Source organism: Cloeon dipterum, chromosome X (genome assembly GCF_949628265.1).
Source record: "Cloeon dipterum chromosome X, ieCloDipt1.1, whole genome shotgun sequence".
Lineage (NCBI taxonomy): Eukaryota > Metazoa > Arthropoda > Insecta > Ephemeroptera > Baetidae > Cloeon > Cloeon dipterum.
In genome coordinates this window covers 11,120,709-11,145,324 of record NC_088790.1, presented here as the reverse complement: position 1 = coordinate 11,145,324, position 24,616 = coordinate 11,120,709, and the positions used below count along the sequence as shown (strand labels likewise).

The 24,616-nt window shown below is 37.7% G+C and overlaps 1 protein-coding gene across 1 annotated transcript in view; it reads left to right on the top strand.

Annotated features, from left to right (window-relative positions):
• The first annotated feature begins 2 nt into the window (after positions 1-2).
• Positions 3-24,616, top strand: part of LOC135945218 (ras-GEF domain-containing family member 1B-like) — a 72,550-nt gene continuing 47,936 nt past the window's right edge. The window contains exon 1 of the mRNA XM_065492746.1: positions 3-293. Within this exon, the coding sequence (XP_065348818.1) occupies positions 265-293 (29 nt within the window). The 5' untranslated portion in view covers positions 3-264. The remainder of the gene's footprint in view (positions 294-24,616) is intronic.

Below are 24,616 nucleotides of genomic sequence, written 5' to 3'. Positions count from 1 at the left end.
AGTAGTCGTTGTTGCACTGCGGACGGAGCACACACAGCACATCCTGGTGTAGCGCGCGCGTTGAGTAGACAGTGCTAGTTACCTCTTTCGAGACCGGTTTGTTTTGGTCAGCTCCGACCAGGCTTGAAACGAACGAGGAACTGTTCATCCACCCAAACCGAAGTGTGCGTTTTGACAGTTGTCAACCGGCGTGGAGGGTGCGGAAGGGAGGTTGTGTTCGGGGTGACATGCTAGTTTGGGGTGCAAGCCGCACGACGAGACCAAATGGTTTCTCCGACCTTAGCAAATGAAAGGTAAGAAGAATTCATTTAACACTGCAAAATTATTATGTTTTGCGAATATTACAAAATATTTTTATTATAGGATAAAAATTACATCAGCGCAAAATTTGTTTTGAATGTCAAGAAGGGAAGTAAACCTGTTAAAAAATTAAAACTTATTTGAATTTGATGGTTAAAACTCATGCGATGTCAGCAAATTAGTCAGTGAAAAATATTAATTTAAATATAAAGTAAAAATGCAAGAGCCTTCGAAAAAGAAAAGAAATTATTATACAAAGAAGATCAATATATTTTTTAACAAAACCTTTCAATACTTTGGAAAGTTACCTTAAAAAATAATGTTATAAAGAAAATATAATTAAAATTCATCCATACCTGAATTAATACGAACGGGAAAAATTAACAAAAAGGAAAAATGTTAAAAATAATCGATCATAAATTGCTTTAAACTTTTCGAAAATTTTCTGTTCATCACAATCAAATCCAATATTTTCTTATTATATTATATAGTAAATCCCGATAGAAACACAATAAATATAATTTTATTTCACCCCTCGATCTGTTCGAAAGTGACAAATGCACGGAGCTGCATAATATTATAATTAAGAGCTGCTTTTGAAGGCGTTCCCCTCGTCGGGAAAATGAGAAAAAGCTTCCCATCTTGATAGCGGCAGTGTAGCGCACGTTCTTCCTACTCGCCTATTAATTAAAAGCACACACACTCTGTCCTGAAAGCAATAAACGCCCTGCAACTGTCAAAATTCCATTAGCTACTCTTTTATAAGCAGCTGTTAATAGATTCAAAAAGCGCATCTCACGCAGTGCCACAGGGAGATTGGCCACTGCTTTCTCTGTCTATCGACTTCCTTGAACGCAAAAAATTAGTCTAATGCTCAAGATGCTATTTACTTAGTTCCGCTCAATCGAGCGAATTTCTTACGAAAGTGAATTCTATAATATAACACATAAGACACTGGTCGCGGCGACTGAGATTGCTGGAGCGCGGTTTGAGAAAGCGTAAATTGCGAGCCATTACTTTTATCCGTCGACTATTACTTTTCATTTTTATTACCGCAGAGTAAATTTGCAAATTACGCCTCATTTTGCCAATTTTGTTGCAAGATCAAAGACCTCGTATTTGCAAGATAATTTTGTGAAGCAGGGAAATATTTTGAAATAGAAATATTTCATTTTGCAATTTTAGTTAAAGCACGAGGAAATAATAACATTGTAAACAGCTGAAAAGTATTTGGACAATTTAAACAATCCAACAATAATTTTTTGCTCTCCACAATTTAAGGGGTATTTCTTTTTTCCCTATTCAAATTAAATTTTTTATTTAGCAACTGGCCGTAAATTTTAATTAAGCAGACAGCGCGTAGAATTCTAAAAGCCATAATTCAAACATCCAATTACGATTTGCCCGCCAGTTCCGTTGGTCATCGATAAATTTGAGAACATAAGAGATTAGCAAAAGTTCAATTATAATAAGTCTGACAACAACTCACTTAATTAGGATCCGACGGAAAGAAAAAAGCCGCGAGCTCTCTTTTGCTGTTCCAAAAAAGTAGCCACTCATTTCCCAATCTCATTAATTGCAAATGGACAATTTTGACCTATTCTATTCAGCACTTTCGCTTTTAACTATCAATCATCAATCAAAATTAGCACAATAGAAACTTCTGATTGTGAGCTAAAGCTAAGTATGGGTCCATTATCATTCCCTTTCAAAGCAAGTGCCTACAATTAAGTCGAAATCACAGAGAGGTAAAAAATTACGGGCTTTCAAACCGTTTCTAATAAATTAAAAATTAACATTCCAAAATTCACAAAGTTATTTTTTTAAATACAGATTTTCACAAGGGAATTATTTTTTAATTTTGTCTGGTTTGGCACGCCAAATATTCAACATTTTTGGCCAAGTGCGCATCAGCTGGCGTTACATATAGTTCGATTAGCCTTGCTCGCATTGGTGAGCAGAGCTGTGTAAATGGATCGCGCGCCGGCTTGCATAAGCAGCGTGATACACATATAAAGTACACAGATACACACGCTCGTAATAATACCTCGAGCGGTCGGTCGACGGAAAATTGAGTGCAGATGTTGGTGTGCAGGCAGGCCTTGCGTGAAATATCGAGTTTGCCGATCGGTTTCTTCTCTCATGGCCCAGATCGGATGTGATTGGGCTGCGGGCGACATTTTTCAATACGAGACGTTGTGTTGAAAACTCGTTGGGCAAATTTAGCCAGATTTGGCAGCGCAAACGGGCAGATAAAGGCGAGGCATGAAATTCGAATCAAAGACCGAAAATGCTCGGATTACAAAAACAACTTGACTTAAAATAATGATTGAAGACAATGAATAGCGTTCCTAAACAAAAACAATAACATTAAGATTGCTATAATTCAGTGTTTAATTTAAACATTCAATGATGCTTTACTGAAGCTGCAGTGTCTTAAAGAATTATTATTATCTTTTTTTTAACTATAATTTCTCGAACCAAAAGACTGTTAACGGGGTGTCGTTACATCCCAAAAACTATCACAAGGTGATGTTAAAACATTTAAAAGTTATAAAATAAATTCCTCGTTCCCCTAAAAAGGGATAATTTTTGTTTGTAGAAAGTAAATCCGCATTCCAAGGTTCACTTGTCAGGGCAGAAATCCCGCAAGGAATAAATTTCCTTATTATTTAAATACGATGCTCAAAGGTTATTTTAGGTTGCTCGCACTTCTTATTACCATGAAATGTTTTTCAAGAGCATGGCGAAAAGGTCGCTTTTCCCTTTTCCGCGCGCCGTTAGTGCAATTTCGCGTGCCAAATGCGGCATTCTGGTCCTTCCTAAAAACTTTTACAGCATCCTTTTGTGGGCATGCCGAAATTCCAGTTGCACAAAAAGCTCTCCGGCAGGACCATATTGGCATCGGCCAGGCCGAAATCATTAATTACCCCCCGAAAAACAAAGCGGCCGTTGGCGCTGGAATACATATTAATCCGGCCGGCATCTCTTTCTCATTGTCCTTGAGAGAGAGAAATAAACAAAAAGCAGTCGCGCACGTCTGTGGTTTGTTGCCAAACCGATTTTGATTGTGATTGGGAACATCATAATCGCCGACCTCTGGCCGACCTCTTGCATTTTCACAGGGATTCACGGAACGCGTTTTGTAATTAATTTCGAGAACAATTAGCAGCTGAGGTTGAACACTGCCCGGCAGAGAGGAATTTCTAATTAAGGCTGACACGCGCGCATTCATCATCCTCTTATTAATTGGCCACTTTGCGTGCGCATCGTGTGTTTTCCTCCTGCAAGAAGTGATACTTAATTAAGCCGAGGGATGAAAATAATCTTAACGGCGCGTGCTCGCCCGAGATGAAATATTATACGCTAAAACAAACTCTCATTATATGCCATTCTCTCCGTTGTTGTGCAAGAAAAACGGCCGCGCACTCGATTATCATTTTGGTGCGGTAATCGTGTGTGGGGTATAACTCACTCATTAGCGTCGGTTACGTCGATCTGCAGAAGAGAAGCAGGCTTATTGCGCAATACACGGCCGTTCCGATTAACAATAATAATGTTAATATGTGCCTTCTCCGATTTTCAGAATGAGAGAGGTTTGTTTTTCTGGCGCATGATTGCTTCATTATTTGGCTCGAAACGAAATTATTATTAAGGTAGCCTCCATTAGTAATGAGCCTTCTAATTTCGTATTTCGTGACATGGTCATCACTGCCTTTCCTTTACGTTTCTCAAGAACTAGGGTGTTTACCAAACGATGGGGAAAATTATCCTAAATTCTTCAACCTGATTGAGGTAAAAAGACGTGCAATATTTAAAGTGGCACACTAAAAATTAGTTAATAAAATTGAAGAGTTGTAAAACTGTAAAAATTAAAAAAAACAGCCAATTTTGTTGTTTGAAGTGACTTTGTGAGATTGCTGAAAACTGGAATTGATTAAATTTTTAAAATATAGATTTTCAATATTTTAATGCATGAATGGAAAAATAGCCTGGGAAATATGAGATGTGGAAAAATTGGCCTCGGATTGGTCTTATCAAAAATTTATTTTTAAAATTTTGATATTTTATAAATTTTTGGTACAGGGATTTTTATTTCAAACAATATATCCAGCTAAAAATATTTAGAAATAAATCATATTTAGATATATTATGCATTCCTTCTTTTAGAAGCTAAAATAAATAATCAAGTTTTGTTAATTTCCTCGAATTTCACACAGCTTTGCATATGTTTCAGTTTCAAATTGATCTTTATATGGTCCTGCAGGACTATTTTGCAGTTAAAGTTTATGCATGAAAATGCCTTGGAGAAAATCTTCGAAACGATATTTGATGCATTAAATATTTATTTTAGAAGAAAGATAGTGCTCATAACTCTATAACCAAACAAACTCTCTTACAAACAAATTGTATAAAAAATTAATTAAATTTTGGATTTTGTTCTAATTTATATAAATGTTGATTTTTGCGGTAGCACCAAGGATTTTTCTTTTATTTCGCAGGAACATTCATCTTTAATTAAATTTCATTAGAAAAAAAACTCCAAACCAACGTCTGACGGTTGCAAATTTAATGATATAGAAATCTCTGGATTTTCCATCGATCCTCTTCCGTCGGGTTTGACTTTTTCGCCTTCTGGCAGACGACGAAAAATAGAAAACAAAACCTCTCTTGCATGATCTCGTGTGCGTCAGTGGTCATATTGGATTTCACCCCTGTGTGTGGTGCATGCTCGATTTTTCGAGCAAGATCGAGCCGTGGCAGAAAGGTCACACGGGTTGCAAAGCAACAGGTTTTGCTCTCGGAGCGCAGGAGAGCATAAGGCGGCCGAGGGGTTCGCGGGCAGCGAGGTGAGAAACTTTTATCTTCCGCGCAGCAGCTTGATGAGAAACGGATTATCGATTGTACTCACGGGAACTCGCGTTTATCCCTCCCTTATATTCGCTTGCAAACAATCAAGAAAGAAAGAAATGAAGAAAAGAGGGATTATAGACTGTGAATGCCGCCGCCGGGGCACTTTGTTTGACGAGCGCACTTACCTTTCAATTAATCACGCGCCAGTAAGCTCTGCTCCGCTGCAATTACAAATTCATAATTCGTTGGAAAGCTGCCTGCAGTGTTATATTTAGCGTGAAAATGCATTCAAACGGCGTATTATGCGCACAGAAGGGGAGTAGACCACTGCGAATAATGCAATTTAAATGAACTTATTAAACGGAAATTATTCTGTACTTGAATCAATTATATTTGATAACCTTAGACGTATTTCTAGATTTTTATTTTGTTTTTTAAGCCGGTTTATAGCTGTCCATGCGTTGAAATATCATCAGAAAGATTCCTGAAAGGTTTAGCGACTGTTTGATATTGTTTCTTGAGACTGTGCGTGCCGAAATGCACATTTTACGTTCACCTGCTAGCAAAGCGAGTATTGTGCTATATAGGTGATTTATTTTATGGTAAATATTTTGCTAATTTTTCTATTTTAAATTTCTTTTGTGAATTTTGCATCATGAATTATTTCCGTTTTTGTTATCCAGTTTTGAATCCAGTTGACAGCCGAAAATAAATAAAAAAGATAACTTTGTAAACTAGGAATGTCCAATTTTTCTATATTTACAAAGAAATACTCGCACTTATTTAAATAAAAAAACGAGAGCCAACTGTTGCATCAACATAACGAGAGAACATTAAGCTAGAAAAGAGAAAAGAACAGTTGGTTGCACCAACCAATATTGAAAGAAGAAGATGCGGGATTGCTGATTAGCTGCCGCGACGAGAAATTAGCTGGACCATGAGATGCTTGTCAGTCGGATTTCGGATCTTGAAATTAGCGAGCGGGTGCAAATGCGCGCGGCAAACAATCATGTAGCGTTGAAGCGAAAGAGAGAAACAAACCTGAGCATGCACTCCCGCAGCATCCGATTACAAAAGATCTCGTGATGGCCGGCTGACGCAAGCAGAATGAAATTATCGCCACTGAAATTAGATTTTCATCTCTATGCTGCTTCTCTTCTACGTCGTGATCCCACCGCTCGAGCTGAAAGGCTGAAAGTTATCTAACAACAATAAAACGAGCAGTTTAATTTTGCTTAATTAAAACGTCGGCTTTCGCGCATCAGTGAAATTTTTAGAAGAGCCCGAATTTTATTGCTGTAAAGCTGCAGACTGTTTTCGCTTAATTTGCAATTATTTTTCGGCTGTTGCTAGTGTTGCGTTAGCACTTATTCGGATAATTTGTGGATAATCAGTGTGACTGCGGTTTGCGGTTTTATATTTTTGCAATTCTGGTGCGTCGACGAGATCTAATTGCTTGCTATATCCGTCGCCACGCTGGTCAAACTAGTTGAAATTTGACGTCAAACTGGGGCGACGCGCTCATTTGCATAATCTCGCTCGCACTGGCACAAGCCAATCAGCCCTAATCTGATTGCTTATTTTCTTCTTGTCGCGTCCACGTCAGAATTCGGATGTCTCTTTATTGAAAATTATGAGAACCGTACGGAAGCTGAACAGTTATTTAGGCCCCATTATAATTGAGGGTAAAAAATGTGTCAGATTTTATCGTTCAAAATAAATTAATAATGCTACTACATTAAATATAAACAAACACTGATTCCAATCCCATTGAAATAGTTCGTGTCATGAAAAGATGGGTCTGTGTTACATTTGTTAATGGTTTTGATTAAATTGGACAGGTATATGCTGGGGAAATCGTGTTTAAACGCTTATTGGGTCCAAAAGTGCTACAAGACTATTTATAATTTAGATGCTTGACGGAGACCGGTTGAAACTTAAACAAGCAATCTAGATTTAGCTCAAGCTGGATTTTCATTTAAATAATTGCACAGATTTCTCTAAAAGTGCCAATTCAATTTATTTGCTTTGTTCATACAACTAAAGAATACAGCTAAACAAATCCAAAGCAATCTCGTTGGAACCTATAGAATTATTGTTTAAGCAACAAAACAGCCTCTGAGAAAATTTCCAATGCGTTCGACGATATTCTAAAATTTCGAGTGAAAGGCCGAAAAGCGCAGCACAGTATCAATTTTGCGTGGATAATGCATTCTCCAGTGAAGGGAAACCGGCCAACAGCAATCGGAATAATTAAATTAGAGAGAACTAGATCAGCAACAGCAGCGAACAAAAGAGCGGCGAGATCCTCGTCCGTTGCCGACAGTATCGGCGATTTCCCGTTTCCGAGCAGACAAACAGCAAAAACAGGGATTTCTGGCATAAGTAATGAGCGGATGCGGATGATAATCCGCGCGCCTGTCAGTTCAGTGGGGCACACAGAATTAAATTCCATATCTCTTTCTCTCCTTCTCTCTCGTAATCCACAAATAATAAATTATTATCGCGTAAAAGCTGCCTGCACGCACGTTTACGCGACAAAACCGGATCCGACATAATGGGAAAACGAAGAAGAAGAAGCTTCTTTGCTAAGTGAGTGAGTGAGTGCCGTGAGTGCATAATAATTCCCACTGCATGCACCGGAGGAATGCATTTATTTTGATCTTGCTCCATTCAGACTCAACCGACTCAGCAGGGATGTGAAGAACGGCTTTTGCAAACGGCTTTATTTCTTAAAACTGCTCTATTGAAAATTTAAAAACACAAAAGTCTAACATTCTGATTGAAAAGAGTGCATTTTGCACAAGTTTTTTTGCTCAAGTTTATGAGACCAAATCATTTCTTAACTTTTAAATTAAAAACGTGTGTTTGGAACATTTTTTTTTAATTTTCTTACTGCTCATTGTCCCAATCAGCAGTAGTTGAAATTAAAATCATCATGAAACTGCTGAAAATTCCTATCATTTATTCCCTAAAAATTTCACAAATACCCTGAACAGTTAATTTCCAAAATTTCAATGCTCTTTCTAATCAATTAAACTTGATTTAGAAAGCTCGGTTAATTCTTGTAAGCACTCTGAATAAAGTAAAAAAAGCATTTCAATTAATCTGCTGGCGGCGAAGATTGAATTCATTGCCGTTTTTCACATCCCTGCAATTAGCGGCTCGGCTCAAATTAACAGTAAGCGCGCAGCATCTCTTTCTCTCTGGCGCGCGCGACACAACTCTGGAGGAGAAAGAGCGGCAAATTCAGTCAGTCAGTCGGACGCTTGGCTGCGTCGCGAGACGAGAGAGCAGACCAGCCGGAGCACTTTGTTTTACAAAGAAAAAGCTAGCTCTCGCAGCAGCCATAGTCACTCGGCCACACTCGAGCGAGTCTGCAAAATTAACAGTTTTTCCTCGGAATAATGCACGTTTTTTGCTAAGTGCACGCTCGACTAGCGCGAGGGGCCCCAACTTATTGATCCAACCTCCAGTGCAATTGAATATCGGAATCTCTGGCGATGTTCTCGAGGAAAGTTCAATTTGAGACGAATTAAGTTAATATTCTCTAGGCTATCCGATCCTGGAAAACTTGGCTAAGGAACTATGATATTTAAAAAGAATTCTTTAAAAAAATAAATAATATTTGCGAGTTATTACATTTCATTTTTCATTTTTTTTTTGTAAATGCCAAGTAAAAATTGTCGAATATTTCGATTTTCTTGTTATCTATAAAACCTTTCACATTCTTTTGTTAAATTTACCTAACTCTCTACACGTCCCGATTTAAAAAAACGCATGTTAGGCCCTATTTAATGGTTTTGTTTTTGGAGTTAAAAAATTACAAGACAAGCTTTACCAAATTTTGTAATGTTTCTGTTAGAGACAAGTGACTTTTTACTTTTACTAGTAGCAAAAAGAACCAAACTGATTTTCCCTCAATCTGCCTTAATGTGTAAAATGCAAGGAATATATAGGACTTTCAATTTTTGAATGTTTGTTTATTATATACGCAAAAAACAACCTATTTTTACGCATGCCAAAAAAATTACTAAAATCACACGATACCAAAAAAAAAACTAGTTTAAACGAAAGCTCAAATAATCAGCATACAATTTGCGTATGTTTATCAAAATGTATATGCCCTGAATTTCAAACAATTACCAAGGCAAATCAGGACCTTGGCACTTTTTTCAACACCTTTCCCCTCATTGTGAGAGTTGAATAGTGACGCCTATAGTAGCAAATTGAATTATCTCCACGGCGACATAGAGTATGAATAAGGCTTCGATATTCCAGCACTCTCGTTTATTGGATCTGGGATCTAAACAACAAAGCGATGTGCAGATTCACGCTCTTTTTGCGGCTGGCAACGCCAAAAACAGCTCAGAATTAGAATGTAATGAATATTCCGGTAGAATTATGCGAAATCTGGTGTGAAAATCTGCGCGCCTAGCGGAGACGCGTAGTTTTGCATATTATGCCCGAAAATAGGAGACAATGAATGCGCAGCGTTTCGTGTGAAATTTCTTTTCAGCGCCGACTAATTGCTCTCTACGCAAATTTAATGTCATAATGAAGTTTCGGTTTCACTTTTGCCCTCCGCCGCGTGTGTGTTTATTTACTACAGACAAGGTGATCTGCAAAATCGACGCCGAAATGGAAAGTTTGTGTGTGTACCTATCTTTTTATTTAATATATATGGGATGGTGAAGCGTGCACGTGTTTACACACAAAGACGACGTGCCCGCTGATTGTGAGTGGGAGAATCCATTTATGCGATCCAAGCAAGCAGCTGATTTGAATATCATATTCGTTTTCGTGTGTGTCGATGTCGATGCCAATGACTTATGAGTTTTCTCTCTATTTTGAAAATAAATGTTGTTCATTGAAAGATGTTTCGCCTTTGCACATCGTATGAGTGTTGATGAATTTTTGGTCTCACGCAAAGGAGGGTCAAATTGTTTAGCTGCTAAATTAGGGAAGGAGAATGACATTCAGATTAAATTAAAATGTTGGCCTTGCATCCCAATAAAGAGACGTCTCATCCCACATCGACCTTTAAAATTTCCCACCGAATTAAAGTTTATTTTTATGTGCAATTAGTTTCATTGACAGTATCAAAGTGAAAAATGTTAAATATCCAAAAATACATTTAGAGGAAGCCCTTATAAAATGATTTCTTTGCTTCAAACGTTGTTTGGTTTTTGAGAAAAGTGGTTCATTTCGTGAAATTAGGAGCTTTACAGGGCTTTGCAATTGAAATTAATTATGATGAACCTTAATTTATTTACATAAATTAAATTAAAATCTAACAAAAATAAAAATTTAGATTTTTTTCAGTTTGCTCTAAAATTTTCAAAGTTTTTACGGCAGTATGATTTCTCTCGAGGTGTGTGCCGTTTGGCAGGAAACCATTTTTAAATAAAATCCACCATTTGAAAAGCACACATACTTTGTAGCCGCTTAAAAAATCAATGCCACCTGGATAGATTTGTTGCAATTGTGCTATTGGCAAATCCCAATAAATCAATTAAAAACTCTGCGGCAGTTATAAGCTCCAATATTCTTACCTAATATCCGTCGCATTGGGAATAGACCAGTTTGTGCCTAAAACAAACAAATACACATATTTCGTAACTGTTACAACCACAGTAGGACTCGCAACACTTTCTAATTAAATAATAATCTCTCACTAATCGGCAGGAAAAGGTGGCAATTAATCTTTCTCGGTGGTTTCGCTGACAAAAAAAAGCAAGCGCCCAGACAACATATCAGATAACTGACCGGGGAAGAAGTCAGAGAAGTTGTTGTTGGCGCGGAGAAAGTGGCGAAACAAAAATGCCGCCTCGCTCTCTTCAGAGACGACCACGAGCGGCTGATAATTTCTCCGAGAGGTCACTCAGCCTGCAAAACGAGGATTTAATTCAGGCAACACTCTCTGACGCCGAGTTTGATTGGCATTCACGCCGCATTCGCCTTTTGGTCGCTCGCTGCCTCTTTCGCAACAAGCCGCCGCGCTGCAATTTGTGTAATTGTCGCACACGCGGCCGCGTGTTGTATTATTTATAAATACAGAGCCATATAGCTCGCTGGTTTTGCTGCACGACGCGACACTGTTTCCAAATGTGAATGACTGAATGGCTGTCAGAGGTACATATCGGAATTGCGCAACCAAAATAAGTGCTAAACGAGAGCCGCTCGAATTTCTAATTTGTACCGGTGAAAATGTGTGGCTTGGACGTGCCTTACTGTATTGTTCCTACTCAACGAAAGGGAAACTGTCCACATCAATAAACAATAATAATATAAATTGGCGAATAAATCGGCAACGAATTAAGATATCAACCTTGCACCAGTTTTTATTTAAAATTACTATATTGAAATTCACCCGTGGGAGTATCCACTGTGAAATTAGTATAATTTAAAATTGTGGGTTAAAAAATTTTTTGCATTTTGGAAATTTATTTTTCCAAACGGAGAAAATCCCTAAGATTATTACGAACGAGACGTTAACTTTGCTCAGTGAACCAAAACTGAAAGCACTTTGTATTGGAAATTGGAATGAACTCGAAACGTAAATTTTGACCAAACACACACAGAATCGACAAGAGCAAGTTGAATTTCTTCCTGGTTTGGTATTTGCTTGTGTTCTGGTGTTGCAAAGGTGTTTTTTGGGGGTGGTATGGCCGAAATAAGAACAACCCTTAATGGAATTTGAACTCAAAGTCAAGTTTGACTCAAATTTACGTTTTATGGAGGGGGTTAGTTAGGGATTGGGATAGTATTGCACTTTAATTAACATACCATCATACACATCCCCTGAAAATTTCAAAACGATATGACAACTGCAGTGAGAGAGCAACCAAAAAATTTAAACCTCGAGCAGGTTTTAAGCTGACCCTACACTCAACACCGCTGTAATTCTGATTGATCACTCTCTCAAGGATTATATTACTTTTTAGAGAGTGAGCACTGTCTCCTTTTTAGAAATCTATATTTTATTTCACGAAACAAAGAATTCCTGAAATAATGCATACGTCGGTGGATGAATTGTTGAATCAACCACGAAAAACAGTCAGGCGTGTTGCATATTTTGTAAAATTTGACCTTGTTTGAACTATCGCAAATGTTGAGCTTAAAAAGAATGGATTATTAATGAAAAAATATTGATTGCAAAACTGCCAGACCCAGCGGCTGGCGCAGAACCGGCTTCGCAGCAAATTTAACCCACCGGCTCGCTGGCTGGCGGCTGCCGTGGCTGAACGCTTTCCAAGAGACAGTATGACCTGCGATACATGGCGGGCTCATTTTTGCTCTGGAACTTGCCCAATTTTTCGATGGCTGAGTCTTCCAGAAAAAATTCGCATGATTTAAAATCAACTTTAAGTACTCTTTAAATTTCAACTAAAAACAACAGAAATTAATTCAACACGCCAGGCAGCAAGTGTCAAATCTAATCAGCGTCTAGACATCTACAGCTTAATACACACTGCATTAAAAATCCATTCCCACGAAAAATAGGAGCTCGAGAGTGCAGTCGCATTTGCACATGAAATAATTAATTCACTCAGAAGATATGCGATCAAACCTTCAGTAAATGCGTGCGTTTTGCATTCATAGGGTTGGCAGAACGAAGCAGAGAGGTCAGAGTTCTTCGCCAAAGTAGAATAGCATCTGCGTGGTCATGTTCCCATGGCCGGTGCCAAATAAATTAAGCGTGCGCGCAAAATAACACTGCGCAGCATCTGCTGCTCTCTCGCGCGGAATAAAAAGCATTTGCACAATCGTGTCTGCTACGTTTACGTTTGTTTGTGTGTGTGTGTGGGAGTAGCTTGGCATCGTGGCGAGCGAATTGTTCATTCTCGCACCGACTCCTCCTGTTGCCATTATAAATTTTGAATAATAAACATGCACCGCCGCGAGCCAACCGTGATATGCACACACATGTCGAACTCTCTGTTCTACGGTCAACACTGGAGCCCTGAACCTTTGGCTTTTACCTCGGTCGCTCTTTCTTTTTCTGTTCCGAACTTTGAATGGTCAAAATTAAAAATAGATACAAAATTAAAATTTACATTTCCTATTTCATTTTTACAAATAAATTTAGTGTTGTTGATTTTCTGTATCAGAATCACGACAATATAGGACAAAGAAAGGAGTGTGGTTCCTAGAAAATTATAAAGAGGGTTGTGGTAAGCATGAAAAGATGTGGGATAGTAAAATGTTCATTTAAACCTTTGTCAAAAACCATCAATTAAGAATTAACAACCAGCAAGTTTTTCCTTTTTGTTCTTAAAATTCTCAGGTCGTAAAATATAAAAAACCGAGTTATAGTGGTTAGAGAATAACATGAAAAAATAACGACATTTCTTGAATGAGAATATCAAGCCAGCCAACAAACAGTTCGGCTCAGGGCTCTAGTCTCTTTTCGTATTGGAGAGCGGTCAATCGATCGATCCACTGATCAACGGAGCAAACAAAGGAGCTGCCGGGGCGAGTTTTTGTTCTCTTTCCTTGCTTCGCGGTGCATATGGCACATGTCCAAATTTGAACTGAGAGAGTCGTGGTGGAGAAATCGAACACTCGGAGATAAAAAATACGCTCGAGCTAAATACGAGCTTGATTTATTTGACAACACCGTTCGCTTGGTGCGCGCCTTTTTGCTCACGGACAACCTTGGCATTCCTGGCGTGCGAAAAGCAGCGTATTTGCAAACGAAATGCAAATTTCGGCTTATACGCTCTTGCTGCATAATTGACCAAGGATCAACCATGTGGGTGAATTTAATGGAGCATGTTCAATGAGTAATTGGCGGAAATTATCTTTAATTGTACAGGATAAAAACCTTCAGCAACAGTTACTCACATTAATTCTTACAAAACCCTAATTTCAATAAAATTTTGGAGAGGCGAGAAAACAGCGATGAAAAGAGAAGTTTCAAGATATATTCCTCGATTAGAATTTCGAGCATTGAAATCTCCAAAGAAACGAAGCAGCAGTAGTTGTTCTTCGCCCATAGATGGTTCTCTGTCGCCCATCAGTGCAGACAAAAAACGATGCGCACATCCTGGCGTGTGTGTTTTGACTTGTGCCCGGCGTTTCCAGATTCGCGTGAAATTTCGTTAGAACGCCACAATAGCATGACTAAAACCACAATAATAACCGTTCACCTCAGCACCATCGTGTGCTGAGAAGCAACACCCTTCGCTTCGCCAAGTCATTGGCACGGTGCGTTTCTGATCTACTCGATTGTGCCATTGGGAGCTGTTCCAGTTCTAATACAACATTCCTTTTCGACTGATGGGAAAATGAACTGTGAAAATGGCAATCAGAAACTGAAAGACCGCCCTAATAGAGAAACTAGTTTTTTCATCCAAGATTCAAGCTTTTTATTAGCTTGAAGATTTTTCCTCACAATTTATTTATATTTTTTACTGAATTCTAATACTCATTACAAAGCTGAAATCGAGAGACAATCGATACGAATCTTAACTTTAACAATTTTAGCTTAATTTTTAAATTTAAATAATTTCAACTCGAAATAAAAATGTTCTTAAATTTACTACTTTTATTATTAGTGTACGTTCAATTCAAGTAAATTATCCTTTTGGAAATGAATTATATATCAACTTTTCGCCAAATTAGACAGCAGAAATAAATCTGAAAACACATCTCCCGTTTGGCTCGCAATAAACGAAAACACACGCACTTCAAGTGAGTTGCAAAACGCTTAAGAAACGCGAGTTTATAACACCAGAGTTCAAAAGTTGGGCAGCGGTGTTTTGCATCTCGAGAGCAGGAAAAGCAATATAATATCATTCCCTCCTCGAGTTTGCTGAATGAAACCAGCGTTGTAAACGCATAAAATAGGCATCGGAGAGTACGACTGGCCGGCACTGCGCGTTTAAGCATTTTAATTTGCACAATGCATGCAAAGACCGTGTTGGGAAAAAAGAGCAGAGAGACTGTTTTACGAGCGGCACCACCGGATCTCCACTTGCTTGACTTTTCTCGCCGCACTAGCCGAGTACATTTATTACGTTTGCCAAGCTAACTGCAATTGTACACACACTTCAACGAATGAGCGTTAAAAGAAATCAAAATACACGCGATTGTAAACTACTCCTGACCACACGGCTGTCTGACGTCAAAGAACGAATTATTATAAACATATCAAGAAGCAGGAGTGTATTCAATTTGCCCAAAAGGTAATTCATTGAATACTTATGTACTCGGAGGTAAAAAAACTGACGTTATTATTCAGGATTAAAAAAATGGAATGGTATATTTTGAGCACAGCTTTAAAATAAAAAATCCTAATTACATCGATCGAAATAACTGTGAAATTGTATTTTTTTGCTGAAGAAGATAGGAACTTAAAAATAAATGAAAAACATTTATTAATCGGTGTTTGTTCTCACAATTAGTTACAATACTTTAAATTATCACAGGTCAAGATCAAAGCATGCAAGCAAGAGAGGTTGACACTTCAGATAAACAAGTTGGCTAAGACCCTGTCCAAGGTTACAAAGCCGAACAAGAGCTCAAATAATTCTCAAACAAGAGGCACATCAATAGGTTCAGCACTTAATTATACCTGAGCAAAAATATACCATGAAAACATAAAAGCTCACATTTAAATCCGCAATAATTATTATCTACTATTATATACATCTTCCATTGTATGCAAATGAGCGTGAAGCCGGCCAATTTCAATCAGATCGTGCTTCTAACTTTTGTATTCCTCCCATTTAAAAATAAAAAGATCCTCACTAGCACGCGGTGAACTCATTTTCTTGCAAATGCAATAAATGTGTACAAACAAGATATGTGCGAGTAATAACTGCAATTAAATTGCGCAACGCAAAACTGCTGCGGCGATTCGTGAGCTGTTTAATATTTTTCCGCGTCTGCATTGTGCATGTGTGCGTGTGTGCGCACATACGTTATTTCTCTATGCACGGGCGTTGCGTAACTGTGTGAGGAAATTGGGTTACGAAGAGCCGACAAAGAGGAAGAGATAAGCGGGAGGAAACGAAATAAGAAATTAAGGAGTGCATCAAAGGCTCGCTCTGCTTCGTGTTGTGATTGTAATTACATCGCATGCGTCTGGGTTATTCAACAGAAGCTGCGAGTATGAGAATCGAGGTCTCTGTCAAACAATCATAATAATTAATATCTCGTTTCCCTTGATGGACTGCGACTTTTATAACATATTAGCATTTTACTTTGTGTTTAGTTGTATCAAGGGAAACTGCGTTAGGGAGAAAGGACAAACGGAGATTTATTAGGATATTGTTAATATATTTTTAATTGAGATGGCACTATCAAATTGAGATTTTAAAAGGTAGTTTAAATCAGAGGAAAAATTCCTTTTACGTCAAAAGGACCTTCAACCTCGGAAAATTTTTTGGCAGTGCAAATAATATTTAATTTAACACATTGAAAATGTATTTTGGGCTAGAAAATGTTGCTTTTAATTTGTTAAGCCTATAGTGCAACAAAATTTTTGAAAATCATTCATAGAATATTGTTTTTTTCCAGACAAGTCCTCAAGTCGTTCATTTAATATACATTGAAATAAATAATAAATAAAATATGAACCTCTTCTGAATTGACTTGTAACATTTTGATGCAATAAATGGACCTAAATAAATTTTTTATTGAATTTCTAACTACACACATAGTTCAACAGCATACTCATACTTTCCATTTCATTTAAAATGACACTAAAGGACTCGTTCAAATTCTCTCTTTTGATCATCAAAGGCGCTTCTATTACAACTTTTCCACTGCTAATCTCTCTCACTCAACTCCATTATTTGCGGCAGCTCTCGAGACGTTCAAAGTAATGTTATTTTATTGCGCTCGCCGTACAAATATTTTGGCTGCTGAATGCAGCCGCAAGTGCAACATCATCATCAACTCTCTCGAGTGTGCACACGAGAGTTATTTTTTTTCTCTCCTTGCCGGCGAGTGGGCCATTAATGAAAATACACACACTGCCGGCGTGTTACTCTCTCGCACATCAGCAGCAGGTCCATGACCTGGCTATTATGCTGCTCAGGAAAAGAAAGAGACGAGAGTGGCCCCCAGGGGCCGACTGCGCGCCTCCGCCTCACTTTCCTTGCTCGATCGCCGGACCGAGAATCGCCAGGGTGTGAGCTTTGAAGTTGTTTCTTGATCGTCTCTGTGTGCAAATTTTATGAAGGCGCTGCTTGGTTTTTAGTACCGCTACTTCACCAAGAGAAATTCCTCTCCTAAAATCTCTCTATTTTTTAGCTACGAGGAAACTAGTGTTAAATAACAAATGACTCGAGGAAGACAAAAATGAAATAATTGTATTTTTAGATTAAATATTATTTATAGATAAATAGTTTAAAAATTTCATTTGAAGTTTCGAGGTTCAAGGATACGTAAATTATGACCTCAAGCAAAGATTTGTCTATTTTTTTTCCACCAATTATGAGTGAATTTAATTGCTTTATCATTAAAATGAGCACGTTTTATTCTTCTTAATTACCATATTATCTGAATCAATGTTTACAGAAAAAATACATCCTCTGCGGGACAGCCATAAATAAGATTGAATCATCGAATTTCCCACGCCGTAAATTTTGGATTATCACAGAAGGGGATCTCTTGATTCCTCCTCCAAGAAAAACTTCATCAATACCGAAAAATTCTCTGGCAGGCTAATATACAACTTACTTCATAAATGCTGATTTATTTATTTTTGCACACAAATTAATTATAGAATAATGGTAAAGGATTTTTTATTCTGTTTCAACTTAAACTCTTCGTTCTCATAGTCTTTTCCACTAATTTATAATTCGTTAGAAATGTACACCGACGGAAATAAATACCATTTCATAATCACCGCACTGTTAAATTTAACTTTCATGGAAGGAAAAAATTTGTATTTTCTTTTTGGAGCAAATGCAGTTTTTCCTTACTCAAATTCGGTTCATTTAATTGATTGATTTTTTGGCAAAATCAATAAAATTGAAACTGTGCATGTACGGCGAAATGAAATTGGTTCATTCACCTTTGTTGTGGCGCATGATTTTTTTCCAATGTAGCAAGTCGGTTGCTTCTTCTCTGCCAAGGAATGTGTTTCTTTATTCTCGTGCTCATCGTCTGCTCCTGATGCTCCGCTCTCTCGCAGCGATCCTTTTATTTTGTAATAATAATTCTCTCGCCTCTGGCTCGCTTTCTGGCTTCCTGACGTGTTTTTCCCCACTGCGCGCGTAATCAAAAAGCGCCGCGCTCTCTGTTGCAAATCTGCAATCAAATATCTTAACATGCAGCAAACGTGTAAAGGTCTCGGTCGGTCAGCTCGCGTTTTTTCTCTCCAGCGGAGGAGACATTTTTCTATCGCACAAGACGCTGCCAGGTGGAAATAAGGATCGCTTTCGATTTCCTCTCTTGGGCTTTCATGCTGAAAAAGGAGCAAAAAGTCATTCTGGTTCAAATGACTTCCAGTGAGAAATGCACTCGGCAAATATTCCATATGTGTGCCAATATTTTACTCCTTTTCACAATTAAAATAGTCCATTGACACATTAAATGACCGATTTGAAAATATTTTAGGTTGTTCATAAAACTAGCTTAACGAGCGTTGAAATCTCTCGCTACTAATTTCACGGCCGCGATTACTGTCGATGGGAAACGGCGACTTGCTGTGGGAATAATAATAAACATTTAGGATGCTCGGACGGCTGCATTCTTTTCCCGATTGACGGATGCTGTCCATCTCCTGCAGAGGCGCAAAGGCACATTTGGTAAATGGATCGTGAGAGAATTACCTGGGCATTTCGGACCGGCCGTCAAAATGCCACATGCCGATCAAATTTGAACCAGATTACACGACCTATCAAGGAATTTTATTTTGCTTAAATCCCACGTTGTGTTGATCAAAACACAACGTGGTTTCTTCTCAATTCGATTTACTAATCAGTTAAAATTTTCAATGCTTGAGTCAAACTTCAATAAAATAATCTCTTTAGTCGTATAAATCAGTGTTTTTTACTTTGCACATCATTTGCCTTGCTCTGGAAAGTAACGAGAGCGCCGGGGATTAAAAAAAGGACAACAGCAGTATGCCTTTTGTTCTCCAAGAGACAAACTCCTGCTGACTGCGGCAAAAGTAAATCACGAGAGTTTGTGGCGAGGCAAAAAGTCAACTCTCTCGCATCGGGAAATTTCAAGGGCCGTACGTGTTTGTTGGTTTTTGCGGTTTTCTGCCTATGCGAGCAGGCTGATCCCCTGGCATATTTTGGTTTCAGAAAAAATGCATGCAGCAAGGGGATTTTTTCAAGTTAACTTTCAAGTACCATGAAATATATCTTAAGATTAATCTGAGAAACACGTTTTGTTTTAAATTTAAAATCAAATGTGTCTTACAGATACCACACACGTTTTATCAAAAATGATTGAAATTTAAATAATGATCTCTTAGGCTTTTTCATGTGTTAAAGCTTCAAACAAAATTTAAAAATAAAAATTTAATATGGCTGTGAATTTTTGACGGTTTTTTTCAGCAAACAGTCGGATATGTGCAATTTAGACAGTTTTAGACGGTTTTTCAAGACATTGTTTTAGCCCAATCAACTCTTGTTTGCTATGAAATTGTTTTAAAAAAATCTTACGTTTTTGTCTTTATTAAAAAACTGAACAAATTCACGAGTTTTGAAAATATTTTGATAAAACGTTTTAAAATAAAAACTTTCAGTTGTTTCTATTTTCCGTCTGAACGGAAAAAAGAAACAAATAAATCGAAGGACAACATTCTTTCTCTTTTGAAAATAAGTTGAACTTTCTTTAATAAAAGTTGCAAAAATTGCAACAAATCCTGATAAAAATTAATTGGATAAAAAATTCTGCTAAAAATGAAACCCCACGTTCAGAAAAAAAGGAGTAAACGAACAGCCCCTACCCCTAAAAACTACCTAAACCAAGTTTCCAGAATATAGTCAATATTTTAGGTGTGATATAAATGGTGATTAATTATTGTAAATCCTCTTGTTTGTTTCAGGTGAGCTTGCATTTCGATGACCGCAGCGCCGGGGCTAATTATGATTTATCTCTCACGGTGAGCAATTAAGCGCGATAGGAAGCATCACGTTACACGCTCAAAAAAGCATCTTAGCCGCATAGCGTTCGCGCGCATATTGATACTCGTAATAATAAATCCTAGTGGCCTCGTTGGGCGCCAAATGAATTTTAATGACTCGCTGAGAGTACAGTTAATTGCGCGACGGGGCGGCCGGCGCGAGGCAAAAAGCTCGGCTCTTTGCTTATTGGAGTAGAACACGCAGAGCCGAAATTTTGCTTTGTGCGTGTGCGGCGAGCGAGTGCCCGGCTTTTCAATTGAAATTTGCGTGCGCGGAGTGGGTAGCAGAAAAACGAGTTTGCTCGCGCTGTAAAACATCGTAATTTTATTGTTGCGCGAAGGATGAAATAAATGGCTTTAAAGAGATAAATTATGCAGGGTTTAGCGTATATATAATTCAAATTATTGCTCTTTAATCGTTTAAAAGAGTTGAATCAAAATTAAATCTTATTCAGTTAAGAACGGTAAACTATCGCAGTATCTTAAAATTTGTTTGTCTGGTCTATTTTTTAAAAGGAGAGCAGTTATGAGTTTGATAGGCAATTATGGGCACAAAATTGACTATAAAATTAAAATTCATCTACTGAAAATTGAAATAAATGAAAATTTTATTTATTGACACATTTTTAGATGGATCCACTATATTCAAAATGATTCTATCGGTGTACATGATGTTTTGAAATTATTCTAAATAAAAAATGGCGTAATATTGATTTGTTGAAAAATCGGTAATGATTTCTTGGTTTTCTTTGATTCGCTGTATATGATTTTGTATTTGAAAATTTCTGAACATTCATGCATACATCAATTTTGTTTACTTGAATACCGATAATAAATAAATTGCCTGAATTTGGATTTCCCTTTCTATTATCTATAAAAAATACTATTTTTATTATTAGTTGTTTCTTTTGAAAAAGATTATCCTTGCAATTAATCTGTGCCTCGTCTTGCCGTTAAAAAAAGTTTCAGCATTTTGATTTCCAGCTAAACTCTATTAATTTTTGCAAAAGCTAACATTTATAGAATTTCAAATAGTCAATAACGTTTAATCACAGAGAAGACAGTTTTTTCTACTTTTTCCTTTTGAAGAATAAAAAAATTCAGTGCCGGAAGAGTCATAATTCATTCGATTGCAAATACCATTTTCGCAGACTTCTTGTTCAAAAGATCAAATGACATCCGACACTTTCTCGTGCAGCTGTCGGCTATGGTGCTGGGAACAGCATCGCGCTGTTGCGGCTGCAATTTGGCTGTCAGACGTCTCGGCGGGGACGCACGGCGCGTTGTTTCCAAGCGAGCGCACTTTATGTTAATCTGGGTGGCATGTCGAATGGCCTGCTTCTTTCCCTGTCGGTGCGGTAACGGCGGATGGTCGCAGGCCGGTGCCTCTTTTGCTCCGGAGCGCATTTGGCTGGCGCCGCACCGATAGAAAAAAGCACCTCTTCGCACGTGATCGACCAAGCCGGCCGTATTTTGCCTCACAAAAACCATTGTTTTCCTGTCCCCTTGCGAAACTGCGTCGCGAACGAGGACAAAATCGATCGACGCGATCATTTCCGCAGGAAAGCTGCAATTCAAAGAGGCGTGAATCGATTGCCGCTTAATTCAAACCTGTTTGGCTTATCTTGTAATCTACTATGTGCTACAATTAAGAAAGGAAAGGCAGTGCTGGATTCAGGAATTAATTATCTCTCAATTAAGCTCTATTTCAACGCAAAAATATACATATTGAATCGTGATATTTCTCAGAAAGCGGATAAAGAAAAGTCATTTATAAAGATATAATTATACCCTGTTTAAAGGTAAAAGTCATGCAATGATAATAAATCATTAAAGGCTTGGAAAATCAGCTAAATCTAATACTCGTTTAAATTGAAATAATCTTAAAGCCCCAGAATCCATAAGTAAAATAACAGAATATGAAATTTGAGTGAACAATTTTAGAAAACTAAAATACGTTTCAAAATAACTATTTTTCACTACGCCGATCTTATTCAAGTAAAACGGTACAGGAATATTTTAAAAATTATTTTTTCCTTGACTTGATTAAACAGTCTAAAAATCGGGAAAGGGTCAAAATTTCCCCAGGTTATGCCGTTTAAATTTGTGAGAAAATTTGCATGTATCACTCTCTCTCTCTCTCTCTCTCTCTCTCTCTCTCTCTCTCTCTCTCTCTCTCTCTCTCTCTCTCTCTCTCTCTCTCTCTCTCTCTCTCTCTCTCTCTCTCTCTCTCTCTCTCTCTCTCTCTGTGTTTAAAATCAGGATTTATTTCAGCAGAAGGGAAATTTACCTCGTAATTCACACATCGTTGGATAGATCACGATAAGAAGAATCAAATTCATGTAACAAAAATTAATTATTCGAAATTTTTGGCTAAATCTGAAATTACATTGTTTCAGATACTCTTGCAAAAACAAACACTTCTTAGACTATATACAATGTAAAAAAATGTTCTTAATTGCTGGCCTGTAAAGCTCCATATATAGAAAGACCGATTTTAGGCCTACACCCTTATTCCGAGAGACCTGAACGCCCGCATTTCCATTGTAAATTCGACGAGGCCGATAAAGCCTTTAACTCCTCGATTTGCATTTCCTCCCATTGAGAGGAGACGGCGAATCTGCGAATTCCCTTGTGTGACTCAGACAGAAACCGAAAGTCGCGGCCACATGCGTTAATTTGCGGTGCGCGGCGGCACAACGTTCTGAATGAGAATTAAGCAGGTGACGGCACTGAAAATAACGACATGAACGCAGGGAGAGGGCCGATTGCGTGGTAAATTTGATCAGCACATGTTTCCTTTTCCTCTCTTCGCTCACCCCATCCGGTTTCACGCAAGACAAGTGCGCTGCGCACCTTTTGTTTCGTTACCTGACCCTGTATAAATTTACACGCACGCCCGCGTGTGTGTGCAACCAACAACAATGACGAATGACTGCTCAAACGAGCAGTTAGACTCTGCACAACATTCGTCTTCCAGAACGCAACGGAAATTCTATTTATTTACGTAAAACCTCGTCTCTTCCTGTGTTGTTCAATTACCAACATTTTTTAGAAAAGTAAATTGATTTAAATAAAAAATATAATAATGATGAAGTGCGCTCATAAATAGTTTTCTTTTGGTTTTTGGATCACAATTTTCAATAATTATTGATTTTTTGCAATTAACTGTTGTGTGTCTGTCTACTACAGTAAAATTCCAACATGTTTCTCAGACAAACAACAAAATATGAGAAAACGGTAAAGAAATTAATTTTATTTAGCTCACTAAAAAATAGATTTGCATGTTGGCAGTGACTTCTGAGTGAGGGGATTTCAAAATTAGAGACCTTTTAAGGGGTGTTTAACCAGGTAAATTTAAAATGAGACTTGGAAGGTGTCGTAAAGTTGTTGGAAAAGCGAAAATATTGCCATTAAAACGTAATTTTCTTGTAAAAACTCCGGTTTTAAGTTGGTGTTCACTAAAAATATAAACGATATTTCATTTTGAAAGCTTCTATTAATGATTAAAATAATAATTTTTAAATTTTAAACAAACTGTAAATATTTCCCCCATGCTTTCTGATAGCTGCTACACTGATAAACCAACACAATTTTCTACAAATCCATACATGTCTTTCTTGTAGTCGAGGCGACAAGACTCAATTTGCTCCGTTGACATATTAAAGCGCGTTGGAAGTGTCAATAAGTGTCACTCTAATTTATTGAAATGGCAGAATTGAACACGGCCTCAACCTTCGGCGCGGCAAACAAACTCCACGCGCGTATCCTATATGTGGGCGAGAGCTTCCTTATTTACGCGTGTGGTTTTTCGAATGCCAGCATCAATTATAAGCACGCGACAGCTCATTGTTGACATTCGAAACCATCGTGCAAGGTTGACACCGATTATAACGGCTGCGTGGAAAGCGATCAGCTAATCAACACGCTCAAAACTAATTGGAAGAGTGTGTGTGCATGATACCGTTTCAATCTTACTCAGTTCTAAAACTTCTTTTGGTTTAGGATAATAAAAAATGCAAAAAAATCAAAAGTCTTTTTGGAGTCTTTTTTGTTCAGGAAAAAAGCTCGAAACAATTACAAAAAGTATCAAATTAAATAAAATACACATAGTAAATATGTGCCTATTTCCTTTCATGTAATGAATTTATATTACATGAATTTATTATTTTATCGTCTCTTCATCCTGTCAGAGTGATTTCCACCTGACCTTAGAGCATAAATAATTAGCCCACACGTATATACCTATAACACTCATTTTACTTTCGTGCTGGTCGCATTATTTTTTATTGTGTCCGCATTTTTTCTGAAAGCTAATCCGGCCTTCCCCTTGTTGAATCCCAAAAACGTTAACGAGTGCGG